Source organism: Dicentrarchus labrax, unplaced genomic scaffold (genome assembly GCF_905237075.1).
Source record: "Dicentrarchus labrax unplaced genomic scaffold, dlabrax2021, whole genome shotgun sequence".
Lineage (NCBI taxonomy): Eukaryota > Metazoa > Chordata > Actinopteri > Moronidae > Dicentrarchus > Dicentrarchus labrax.
This window is the reverse complement of record NW_026136723.1, coordinates 14513494-14526350: the sequence shown is the minus strand read 5'-3', so window position 1 is coordinate 14526350 and position 12857 is coordinate 14513494. Positions and strand designations below refer to the sequence as shown.

Here is a 12857-nt window from a genome sequence, read left to right as displayed (position 1 = left end):
AGGTCCAAGTTTATTTTTGTTTTAGAGACAACTTATTTTAACATGTTTAGTAGATGCAAAAGCCGGGTTGTCCTTCCCCAAAGAAATCACCAACAGAGACACCAGCATGTAATAGATGAGGTGACAAACACTGGAATGTGGGTGATTAAACAAGAACGATGCTTGAAATGCTTGTTAATTGAAGTGGAAATCTTTAGGCACCATTCCGGTGATTATCAGCTCATCTGAGCTCAGTGAGTGACCAGACATTGGGAGCATTTCACCAACACACAGTAAACATGTGTGAAATGATGATGATTCTTTATTCTTTAAATACTGTTTGGAATGAAAACCTGCAGACAAAGATGCAGGATTGTCTGACACTAATCTAGACTAAATATGAATGTAAGAATAAATACTGCACCACGTTTACACAGATAAAAGAGCAACAGCGGCAACCCTACCCACCCCTGACATTGAGCTTCAGATGATTCTTGTTCCACATGTAATAATGTATTTTTTAGTGTTATTACTTCTTTTATTTAACTTAAGAATCTGAATACTTCTTTTGCCACTGAGGAGCAGTGATAAAATACTGATTTATTGAATCCATCCACCAAATGTGTGAACAGAAAGTAACAGTCTGACCGTAGTGATGGCTGAATTCCATTTAGCTGCTTCAGTTTCAGGTTGCTGGTATCATGCATGCTTACTGGCACCCTTGAATAGAACAGAGCCATTGTTAATGTGATAATGCCTGCAACCAGCATAAAAAACCCTGATTACTAATACTGTTAGACATGTTGTTGTGTATTACTACATAATGAGAATATTGGAGAAGAGTTATATTCACATGTTAGAGTACGAAAGGAGTTCAGTATCTTCTTGTGTGGGGAAAAAATAATATTAGTGACTTTTTTTACAAGCAAAAGCTTTAGTTGTTTTAACTTTTTTATTATTATAAAGTGCTCCAGAAAGCTGATGTCAGGTACAACACACATTTACAGACAGAAACGGAGAGCATCATGGGTAAATGTGGATACAGAGTAAGTGATGTAACTGCTGTGTGGGCTGGTGAAATAAGGAGCAGCACTGGCTCTTGTGTAGACAGGGAATGAGGCCTCAGTGCACACATGCATCCTCTTGATGGGCTTAGCAGCTCCATTACTAGTGAGTCCATGGTGTGTGCTGCCCCCTGTTGAGCAGATGGAGGAACTTCCAGCTGGAGCTTGAGGGAGGAGAAGCTCCTCAGAGTCCCAGCTGAAAGATGTTATAAGCATATTTTCCAGCATAAGTTTTGTTTAATATTTTTGAATATATTGGAGTAATATTTGTAAGTGGGTCCCCAGAAGTAGCACTGGACACTCATACCACCAATTGTTTGTATCTGTATGTGCAAATTATATACATAAGTTGTTGAATCCTGCTGGTTTTAAGGTTCATTAAAATTTGTTCATATTTGGATCTCATACATTCACCAAACCATTGGTGAGCCACTGTACAAGGTCTATTAACATGTACATGACCACGCCTGAAGATCAACACTTTCACTCTAATGTTGATCTTAAAGGCCTGTCTGAAGGGTCTGTAGACTATTTCCAAAGATTTCTTAAGACATAAATGTATTAAATTATTATTATATATATAGAATAACTATGAACACATTACTGGAACAGACTGATATGTTTTGGGTGCAAATTTTGAAAACTAAAAAAAAAATATTTTGAAAGATTTTCATATATTTGTGTTTCACTTAACATCCAATTACATAATTAAAATAAATACTTGTACTCTTAAAGAACTTACTTAATATGAAAGCACTTTGTAACTTTGCTTTGAAAGGCATTCCATAAGTAGTTATATTATCATACCATGAAAGTCTAATTGAAAAGTGAACTTCTGTCCTTTCCTCCTTAAATTCTCTCATAAACCACTTCAAACTTATTTTGACAATGTCTTTGACACTTTTATACAAGCACTGCTATATTGTTGAAGCTCTATAACCATGACTCATGTTCTTAACTGCTTTGGCAATGTGGATATTAGATTTTTCATTTGAGCTTTAGCTAAAAGTAAAATAAGAACTAAAATGGAACAGCTTCTATTGAGGATGGAAAGGCTTTGAACATGCCCTTGATGAGTCTTTCAAGTTCAAACTTAAGACTGCTTGTGTAAATGTTTCTGAAATACACAACAGCAGGAACAACTACAGGGTCCATGACCACACAGTATGGAGCTTTTCTCCCGACTTTCAATGCTGCTGTCAACACTTCACAACCTGAGCCGTCTATGCATCACTGGAGGTGTAATTCTGATGAATGAAATCAAATCTCTTAACTGACATCAAGAGCCTTGGTCAGTTTGCCCTAAGGTTAATTGTACTACTATCTGAAGTATAGGCTGTGGTTCTTGTATTTCGCTAAACTACTAGTACTTCCCAACATATTGTGGTTGTATATAATGCAAATTAAATCCTCTTGGCACAATGAAAAGCATTTATTCTACTTACTGGGTGTTTCCCTGTTGCTTAATATGTCAGATTATCCCTTCTGTATCCCCCGAAACAGCAGGTGAGGCTCAGGAGACGACACATTACTGGAGGTAACGGTAGTGATGGAGAGATTAAGGAAAGAGTGTGATTAACTGCAGCAGAGATTCTTTTCTCACACCTAAACTAAGAGCATCTTATAGTAGTGAGTTTATCTAAAACTATTTCCCAGGCTTTCCTCCATAGCGTTCAACCTGTGAACCAGAGAGCAGCAGCTTAAATATGTATTAGTGGAAATGACTTTAGTAACATTTAAATGGACAATGTCATGTCCTTATTTCAATTTTTTATCCTGAGCTCAGTCATCTTACTGGTGTGAATTGCAGCTTTGATATTTTGTTTTTGAGTACTCAAGACATTTACTTTAGTTTGCAAGGTAACAATTGACAAAACATGAGAAATACCACTAGAATTTTCATTAGGACGATTAAGATTGTGTGACACAATGTGAAGGTAATTTCAGAGGCCATGAATTGCAGTCATTTCCCCGTCTATTAAAGTAAACAATCACTTCATCACATGGATGGACAGAAGACACAGGACAAAGACTAAATGAAATAAAATGCCATTTTATTGTTCAGCCGTGTCATAACCTCGTCTCCAAAATAAGCACAGCAGGACTACAACTGGTTCATCAACCTAGCTACCCTTGATAGCACATAAAACTGGGTTTTATTAGACCACCAATGATAGCATTAAAGACTTTTCTATCAGACATCCAATGATAGCATACAAAATAGTTGTTAACCTACCAGTGATACTGTATATAAAACACTTGTCTCTAGATTTATCCCCGACCCACCCTCAATTTCACCCATATCCCTCTTTAGAACATTTGTGACACTGACATATTTTATGCTTAAACAAGCACATATTAAGAATGCATAATTCTCCATTTTTGAGATTATAAAAAAAAAACTACACAATGTTACACTTTAAGTCAGAGTACAATTCAACTGATTATTAGTGTTCTACACATTCGGCAATAAACCAAAGGAACATTGTATAATATCACTATAACTTAACACTACATGTAATATACGTTTAAAAAAAAAAAAAAAAAAAAATTACAAATGATTAGCATTGAAGAGAAAATGAAGATGGCTAGTGCGAAGGCAAGCTGGGTCAGTACCATAACAGAGAATGAGTAATACAAAAAGAAATAAAAAAATAGAATAAGAAAAATAGAAACAAAAAAACTGATAAGAATACAGGCAAGGCTAAAACATGTGTTTCAAACTTTTAAGATCCACCTCATGTGCACTCATCCATTTAGGTAACCTGCTCCAAGACCTCCATTGTGTGATTCCACATCTCTGATACTTTAACCCCTGCTTCCCCCCAACCCCCCACCCCCGCTTCGACTTGCTTAAACATTCCCGTGGCAACCATCTTCTTTGTTTTCTTGTGTCAGGCACTTTCCAAGACCCCTTATTCCTTTCTTTACCTTCAACAACTCTACAGGCCAATCATAATGCTGATTCAGACAATACAGGCCAATCACAATGCAGGTTCTATCAGAATACAACTGCAAAAAGAGCACAGGACAACATTTTTTAAATCAATTTGTTTCTATTTATGGAATAATATTGCTTTTACTGTGAACTTCCAAGTTTTCTGTGGAAGTCTATCTTACCAATCCTACAGGTCGGTGTCAAACCAGGCCAGCTGGTTGCTGTCCATCAGGTCCTGGGTGTGGCCAAGGTCTGGCAATGGATCAGTGTGGTGGCCCAGGTCGGGCAGAGTGTCAGCATGGTAGTCAGCACCTTCCATCATGGGGTCCAAAAGGGAGTCCTGGCCATAAGCAGCGGGGTAGGCCCGGTAGGCTCCATCTGAAAGGCAAAAGAAAACGAACAACCTCATTAAATTGGTGCATAATATTCCAATCAGTGATCAGCTGTCATTGCTGGGTAGCACACAGAGTTTGATAGATGGATGGATAGATATAGACATATTCCATGATATGTTATGGGTCTTTATGAACTCATGGGTTTCTACCGATTATTTCTCAACTGAAGAGACAAACTAAATGATGAAGAGTTGAATAGGGATTTTATTATTAGTTATAAAAACAGGCACTCACCATCCTGCCTGTATGCCAGAGGGTCTCCCTGAGCTCCCATATCCAGTCCCAGGTCTCCAGTCTATAAAAAGGTAGAACAGTGATGAGCAAAGCCTGGCATAAGCCAGCCTACATGGATGTCTTTGTTCCAATTCTATAGTACGTTACCAACTGTATACAGTACATACTCTAAAATACAGAAATTATAATTTTTGTTTGATTATTTGAGTGTGCATGTACCTCATTCCAGGCCATAGGCTCAGTTCTGAACAAAGAGCTGGTCAGCTCCACTGACAGACGCTTCTTGTAGTCCTGGGGCTTGTCCTCAGACATACGGAACAGGACAGCTGCAGCATAGGTTGCTACAGGAGACGATGCACAGGAACACGCGTCAAGTAAACCGAGTACAGGGTCAATGTAGATACATACAATGGCAATCAGAAATGTATGGCACAGTATTTGTGCACGTATACTCACCAACGCCCTCATTACGGGAATGCAGCAGCTCAGTGAGGGGTGCGGTGGCTCCTTCAGCTTCTATTGCCTCAGCAGCCTCCTTGTCCTGAGCCAGTTCACACAGCACACCTGCTGCCACACGCTGGATATTCTCCACTGGAGAATATAGCAACTGGAGAAGGTGACCAGCAGAGAGAAAGATTAGTTTTAAATACATTTACATACAGCTAATGTGTGACTTTATTAGACTGATTAAGGATTTAGTTTCACCTGGACAAAGAGTGGAATGGTGTTGAGCCCTCTGATGACAATTCTGTTGTGGACGTCCCGGGCCAGGATGTGCAGAGCTCCTGTGCAGCCTTCCACTATTTCCTCCATACGCACACCTTCCTGTATGTGTTTGAGTAGGGAAAAATGGAAATCAAATACACACACAAAAAAAAGCTCAAATAAAGAAAGCTTGGTTGTTGGCTTGGTTACATACCACAAACTGCTGCTGGTTGCCTCCCATGCTGGTGCGCCTCTGGGTGTCCTGGTGAGCCCTGACGAGCAGTTGGACCAGTCGGGGGATGGCTCCCTGCTCCCGTAGAGCACTGTGGTTGGCTGGGCAGAGAGCCAGGTTGCGGATCAGACCAACTGTGGCCTAGACAGGGGGAAATTAAACATATTTTAGTTAGCTGGGATCAAATCATGTGAGGTTGAACCAAAATTATGTTCTGGGAAAAATCTGCACATGCAGAGAAACAGATGGCTAATGACCTTGATTAGTGGCCAGTGGGATGGCGGGTGCAGTAGTTTGACCACCACAGGCAGGCCGTAATGAAGGCGCACAGCATTCTGGGCCATCTCAGCATCCTGGTGGCGGGAGGTCAGGTGACGCAGGGCACAGACTGCCGGCTCTGTGATGTCCTCTCTGTCGCCGGCCCGAAGCACTGTCCGCACCAGAGCCTCAATACCTCCAACCTAATGTGATGAGATCAATCAGTGACATCTTGAATCAGAATACAACATCTACCTTCCACATAGCAATGTCCAAAAACTGATAGCATGCGTCTTGCTTTCTTACACAAAGAAAAATTTCCCAAAAAGCTGTGTGTATTATATGTACCTGGCAGACCATGAGTTTGTTACTATAGTTGTTGCAGGTCAGGTTGGAGAGAATGCCAGCAGCACATGTCACTACATTGATGTCATCACTGCCCAGCAGCTGGACCAGGGTCCCCAGGAGACCCTCCATTCCCTCCTGGAGAGAGCAGAGGACGGGTTAGAAGGGACAGAAGAAAACAAATAAAGAGAGGAAAACATGCATTCTAAACAATTTTGCATTGGGATTCTATGAAATGGGCAACAAGTTAAACTGGAGACTCCTGAATGTTTTATTCATGTAGTTGTAATGCTGCTAAAAGAAAACATTTCCTATTATTAAAAAAATAAGTATTTATTATATTGTTTGTTACACACTATGCACATTTCAAACAAAAACTACAGAGCAGCAGTTCTCAACTTCATAGGAAGTTAGCAACTGTGACTAATGAGTCTGTGTCTGTCTGTGTGTGTTTGTCTGTCTGTCTGTCTGTGTACCTGTTTAGTGGCAGCATCTGAAAGATTCCTCAGAGTCCAGAGGCAGTTCTGGACCAGACGCTGGCTGGGGTCTGTCAGGTGAAGCCCCAAGGCCTGCATGCCTCCTACACACACAAACCAAAGTACAACAAACAAATTCATTACATCTGAGGACTTTCCTCTAAGGTAGCAAACCACAACTACAAAATGTATCTAAGACCTGTAATAACACCCACAATTGTGCCAGAGTTAGACCAGAACATATGTATTTTTTTTACTGTACTGTTTCTAGTCCATATCTGTACGAGGACTATGTACGTACCAGCCTCTACGATGGCAGGCTTGTTGCTTGAGCAAACAGAGAGCACCTTAAGCACTCTGCTTGTGGTCCACAGCAGTTTCTCGTATGTGAAGGTCCTCATAATGTTGACCAGGGCCTGGGGACCACCACTGGCCAGAATGATCAGCTAAAGCAAAAACAGGGTAGTGTTTTAGACATGCTAACGTGCTGGACATGGTGAACAGAACAGAAATGCAAGGCCCTTTATGAGCGAATGAATAGTAATGCATGCATAAATAAGTTGATGTTCCAATACCTTGCTTTCCTGGTTGCCATATGCCAGGATCTGCAGGCAGTCAGTAGTGATTGCCAGGAACTTGACGTTGGTATTAGATAACAGGGCCACCATCTTCTGCAGTCCACCAGCCAGGCGCACAGCCATCTTTGCTCCTTCCTGATGCAACAGCAGGTTGTGGAGCGTGGTGATGGCATAGAACAACACACTGTCCACTGGCGAGCTAGGAAAAAAAACAGAACAAAAAAAAAGGAAAAAATAAATCTGAAAATCAGACAACTTTAAAAAACACATTTTAAAACTAGTGTCAGATACAAATACACACAAAAGGGACACTTTTGCTTCACAAAACATTGTGACAAGATATCCATCAAGACAGGAATCAAGGCTTTGTAGATTTCCTCTATGGTAAATAATCACCAAAAGCCGGTCGCATTGTCAAAACAGAACAGAACTCATATTTTGTTTTTTTAAAAGTATATTTTTTGGGCTTTTATTGCTTTTATTATAGTGACAGCAGAAGACAGACAGGAAAGGGGGGCAGAGAGAGGGGATGACACAGCAAAGGGACGCAGGTCGGATTCGAACCCTAGGCCGCTGCAGCAAGGACTGAGCTTCGGTACATGGGTCGCCAGCTCTACCCACTGAGCTAACCAGGCGCCCGGGATGAACTCATATTTTACATAAAGTATCTGACTGCAATCAACTTTTTTTCTCCCTTTTTTAAACTATAACGGTTGAGCTGTACTTACAGCATATAACGCAGTAAATGACATACATATTTTAAAACAATGTAACAAAATAAGTATAAGTATAAATAAGTATATAGTTACTGATTTTTAATGATTTGTATGCTGTGCTTATTAGCTACCTTTCATTGATGGGACGACCATGTGCATTGCTCTTTAACAGGGAAATAGGTAACACTGGCTTTTTTGTTTGTCCATCAGGAATCCTTTAAAACTGCCAAGTGACACTTGACCAACAATGAAACTTGGCAACTACACATCACCACAGAAAAACTGCTGGTCTGACCTGCTACTCACAACCACTGTACCACTATAACACTGTTTTCCATACTATGTCAACATCTGCATTTACAATCCAAAATTTAAGGAACAACTAGCATTGACAAAAATTTAGCACAATAAAGAAACTCAGTCACTGCAAATGTGATGTAAACAATTTTCCACTCAGGGTGGTTAGATAATCCAAATTACTACCTGTATTTAAAATCTATTGGTAATACTTGGCTTGTAGTCTAATAAAATCAGGCAGTTCATCATCCACTCTCATGCTACTGTTCTATCCTGCATATAAAGTGGGGTAATGTGATTCCAGGTGCAAATTCAACCCCACACACACACACACACACACACACACACACACGACAACCAACAGGTCACAACTTGCCAGCCGGCTAACTATTTTGGCTTTGTGAAGAACACAAAGGAGTAGCGTAAGGAAGACATTTTAACTGTTTCAAATGTGTCACATTGGGGAGTATTCTGTTATTTGGCAATTTAGCTGGTTTGCAAAGATTTGGTTATTAGAGAATATAGCCACCATTTGTCATAATGCTTTTCCAACAACAAAGTAAAGTCAGTTTTTACACCATTAGTCTAATACAGGCTGGTCTGTTAGGATTGTTTTAAGATGTGCTTCTGCTGCAGGTGATTGCTGGCTAATGCCTGGTGAAAGCTATACCATAATCACGGTGTGCCTTTATTCCCAGTTGAATCATTATTTGCATAATAATGATTGATAGGCTCTTGGCTGTTGCAGCAGAGTACATTGTTACGTTTCTTAATTCTTAACTGTATTCAGCCTTCACCCACAGTGTAGAGTGAGAGAAAGAAAGAGAAAAGCGGGGAGAGCGGGAGTGTTTCAGACACACAAATGTGAACACATTTTAGTTCACTTGTGCCACTGTGACTGATGAGCCTAAAACAAACATGTCTTGCCAATTAGTGGCCAATGGGATGTAGTCATTAGTCAAAGCCTGTAAAACAGTATTAGGGCCTGCCTTATAAGCCACCACTTGTTGATACAGTGCAGTGCTGTATACCAACAGAGATTTGAGCTGCAATGAAATCCAAACAACTCTCATCAAAACCACTCTATAGCCATTATATTGCACTGCAAAAACCTCAAACACAAACCACTCAGACTCAACTTTTCTGCATTCTGGTTGATGGTGTCGGACCATCTGGGTGTGTGCGGGCTGACAATATACTGTCACATATTGAGTAAAAAGCCCCACAATTCCTTCAGTTTCCTACCCAAGCATCTTGACCAGGGCGGGGATGCCTCCAGACTTGAAGATTGCAAGGAGGCCCTCACGATGGTGGGAGAGGTTGTGCAAGGTGCCAGCAGAGCAGCGAGCCGTCTCCACATCACCAGTATTCTGCATGGCACGAACAACGGCCGAAACCATTTGTGGGGAACGCATCAGGGCGTGGCGGGATGCCTCCTTCTTTGACAACTGATGCACCATTACAGCTGCTTTATTCACGACAACCTAGGACAAAGAACAATGTTTGTTAGGGATGTAAACTGCATTGCTAATAACTTACATGACACCACATGTCACTCAGTCTGTACCAATTTGTCATTTCAGTGTGTTCCTGATTCACTTGTAAACGCACCTGGTCCTCATCATTGAGCAGTTTGGTAAGTTCAGGGATGGCACGAGTGGCCAACTCTGCATCATCTTGATAGTTAATGAGGTTGACCACAGCATGCTTCAGCATCTGAGATGGCTCTGCCAGGCGCTGCACTGCTGTTGGGTGGGCAGCATCCAGCTGGGTTGGTGGGATCTGGATGCCCTCTTCCAAAGTCTCTGGGAACATGGCAGCACGCACACGCTGGGCCCGGGTCATGGCATACCCCTCAATGTCTGAAAGTAATGCAATATCATGAAATAACAGAATTTGCCATACCATTTATGCTTTAGCTATCCTGATGTTGCAAATACCCTATGTAACAATATCTCGTATACCTGTAGGCTCAGGAGTGAAGGGCTGGTTGAATTCCCAGTCATAGAGAGTTGGGTCGTCCTCCTCAGCATCAGGGTTTCCCTTGCCGCTCAGAGATGGTGCTGTGGTGGTGACTCCAGACTGAATGCCTGAATCCAGGTAGGACTGCTGCTGCCACTGGCTAACTGCAGCCTTGCTGTCTCCCATTGCCATGTCCAACTCCATCAAATCAGCTATACAAAAAGGGACAAAAAAAGTGGAACAACAAATCACAGATTTGAAGAAAGGTAATCTGTACTTCAGTGTTTGGCTTTAAGCCAAGAATAGTTTTTAAGAGGGATCTAGAAGGTTTAAGTAATCTTATACATAACTTTATTTCATTCCTAATCTTGCAGAAAGCCAATGCAGAAAGGAGATTTAGGAATTAAATAAGTTCTTGTGAAAATATGGAGGGCCAACATAAAATTCGAGTGACCTTTTATACAAAAGAAAATCCTGTTAAAGCAAACGGATACAAACAGAACAAAAAGCAAAGGAAAAGCTTCTGTTCCTCTATGCTTGATACCCTCAGGTAATGCTCATAAATTGGAGCATGTAAACATTAAATTCCTCTTACAAATCCAAGACAGTTTTTTTTCTCCCTGAAGGAGAAACTCAGATGTAACAAAGGCGAATTATAATTACTCTGGATACTGTGACATGTGCTCACCTAGCTCCCATTTTCCCAATTTCCACAGTACCTCAAGGCTTACAGTAATTTGTGTATTTACGCACAAGGAAACTCTTACATATGGATATAAAAGACAAACCATAAAAGGCCGTGTCCACATCCACACAAAACTTATTAGAATTAAAGTTTCTCATACTTACACTGGGTAGCCATTGTTCTTGCCTGCCCTCAGCCCGCACAGCAGATATGTCTGTGTAAGAGGAAATAAGTACACAGGGAAAAAAATAAGACAAGTCGCACGCAACCTTGAGTTCTTGTTTGCCCAAAAGCAAAAACCTAATCGTAGTGTTTATGCGTTTTCTCCTACGTGGTCTCAATAATAAACTCCCTGTCTGTCTGCGCTACCTGTGCCCGCTCCCCCCCTGATTCAGACGCTTGTTTGGCTTGCTAACGCAGCTTCTGAGGGGAAATGCCGAGCCTCCACCTCCAGCCGAGAGAGCAAAGCGGTGGGTATTTCCAGGCCAGCATGAACACAATTCACCATTCAGCGGCAAAGAACATCAAAGGCATATTTCTCCCCCTCCCCCTACCACGGCCAAGTTCCGACCTCGCAGCTTGGGTTTCCAATGAGAGAAACTACCCCCTCCGCCCCGCAATCACTTCCATGACTCCTCCTCTTATGGAGGGTCTAAGTACGAGCGTAACCAGCCGCCTAATCACAACTATAAAACCCCAGATAAATGCACAGGTTACATACCGTAAATCCCCAGGTTAATTCCTACAGACATATAATTCAAGACCGAGGCGCTAGCATGTAGTAGCCACCAGTGTTAGCTAACAGGTTGGCTAGCTTACCTTGAAAGCTCGCTAAGCTAACCTAACGTGCCTAGCTAAACCCTCCGCTAGTTAGCGAACTAGCTAACATAAACAAACACTGTTTAGGGCTTCACTCACGCAGTCTAAATTGGTCAAACTTGTCCTGAGACGCGACCAGCACTAGAAGTCACCATTGCAACAAATAAATTAATGATTGGAGTCGTGACTTTCAAGCGAGCCCTCCAAATGTTTAATTCTGGTTTGATTAGCGTAGCTAGCCAGGACGTATGAAAAGTAGATCCAAGCGCCACCGTACAAAACCTGCTGTGCTGCCAGCCAAATCAGAAAACCCCACCGGAGCCCCCTCCCCCGGCCAAAGATGATTTTCTTTGATGAAGCAAACATTGACGCGCTGCGGATCCGTTGTATAATACATGTAGTAAACACACCGTCTTTACCAGAGTCGAGCGGCTCCTCCGTGGTTCTTGTCAGGGAAAATTTCTCCTTTCTCTTGGCTGAAAATGGGAAAAGGGCTGCTAGGTGAACCACCCGTAGAAGTCCGAACCACACCCGCTGTTGCTCCGCCGAAGATGTTGCTTCCGCCTGTGCGATCGAACATCAAGATGGCGAATGAGGAAAATACAGTATTCTGCCGCACTCCGGAAAATAGGGCGCCATTTTAAATAAAGTTTAAGCATCAAAACTGTTATTTTACAGTTATTTCTCGATTTTGGTATCTTTTTTTTTTTTACGTTAAGAGCAGTTGGCCATTTCAGTTTGTTGAGATTTTTCACCCACGCAAATGTAAAATTTGTGATAGTTGCCATAGTGGTGGGGAGGGCGAGGTGCATTCATTAGTCTGGAATGTGATTCATGAGCTGCTGTGATATGATGGAGGGGTTTAATTAACATGCAGTTAACTCCGACTCACAAACATTTCCCGTAACGGCTCTGTGTCATTCAGTCACTCATCCTATTCAATCATAAGTCATAATTTGACAAACATGAAGGTCGCTTGTCAACAATCTCATACATGTTTCACACACTTGCACACAGTTACTGGGATATGATAAGCTGCAATGGTTACAAGAAAAAGTGACCACAACATTAAACCATATGGAAACTGTAGAATGCAATGATTGGATTTCAGTTTTCCACAAGAACCAATAACTTGATCCCATGACACATAAAATGCCCATATTAAAAAACAAAA

General features: G+C 41.5%; 1 protein-coding gene across 2 annotated transcripts; it reads right to left on the bottom strand.

The window, feature by feature from the left end:
* Positions 1 to 3076: 3076 nt before the first annotated feature.
* LOC127357703 (catenin beta-1) lies at positions 3077 to 12268 on the bottom strand. Of its 2 annotated transcripts, none has more exons than XM_051390059.1 (17): positions 12103 to 12268; positions 11029 to 11078; positions 10182 to 10391; positions 9829 to 10079; positions 9463 to 9701; positions 7202 to 7403; positions 6928 to 7072; positions 6627 to 6730; positions 6154 to 6288; positions 5805 to 6008; positions 5530 to 5688; positions 5316 to 5435; positions 5067 to 5217; positions 4830 to 4951; positions 4611 to 4671; positions 4164 to 4359; positions 3077 to 4055 (listed from the first exon to the last, which is right to left on the bottom strand). In XM_051390059.1, exons 2-16 carry the CDS (start codon positions 11039 to 11041, stop codon positions 4169 to 4171), a joined length of 2307 nt encoding a protein of 768 aa, XP_051246019.1. In that variant the 5' UTR covers positions 11042 to 11078; positions 12103 to 12268; the 3' UTR covers positions 3077 to 4055; positions 4164 to 4168. The 2 variants fall into 2 exon arrangements, with proteins under 2 accessions (XP_051246019.1, XP_051246020.1); XM_051390060.1 differs by having other exon boundaries at positions 12094 to 12254.
* Positions 12269 to 12857: the final 589 nt, after the last annotated feature.

Bases quoted from the DNA above. Each gene is read 5' to 3' on its own strand.
- LOC127357703 (XM_051390059.1), bottom strand. The intron at 7,404-9,462 runs GTAGGAAACTGA...TTTTTTTCCTAG, and splicing joins GCCCTGGTCAAGATGCTTGG to CTCGCCAGTGGACAGTGTGT. The intron at 4,672-4,829 runs GTACATGCACAC...ACCTTTTTATAG, and splicing joins AGCCTATGGCCTGGAATGAG to ACTGGAGACCTGGGACTGGA.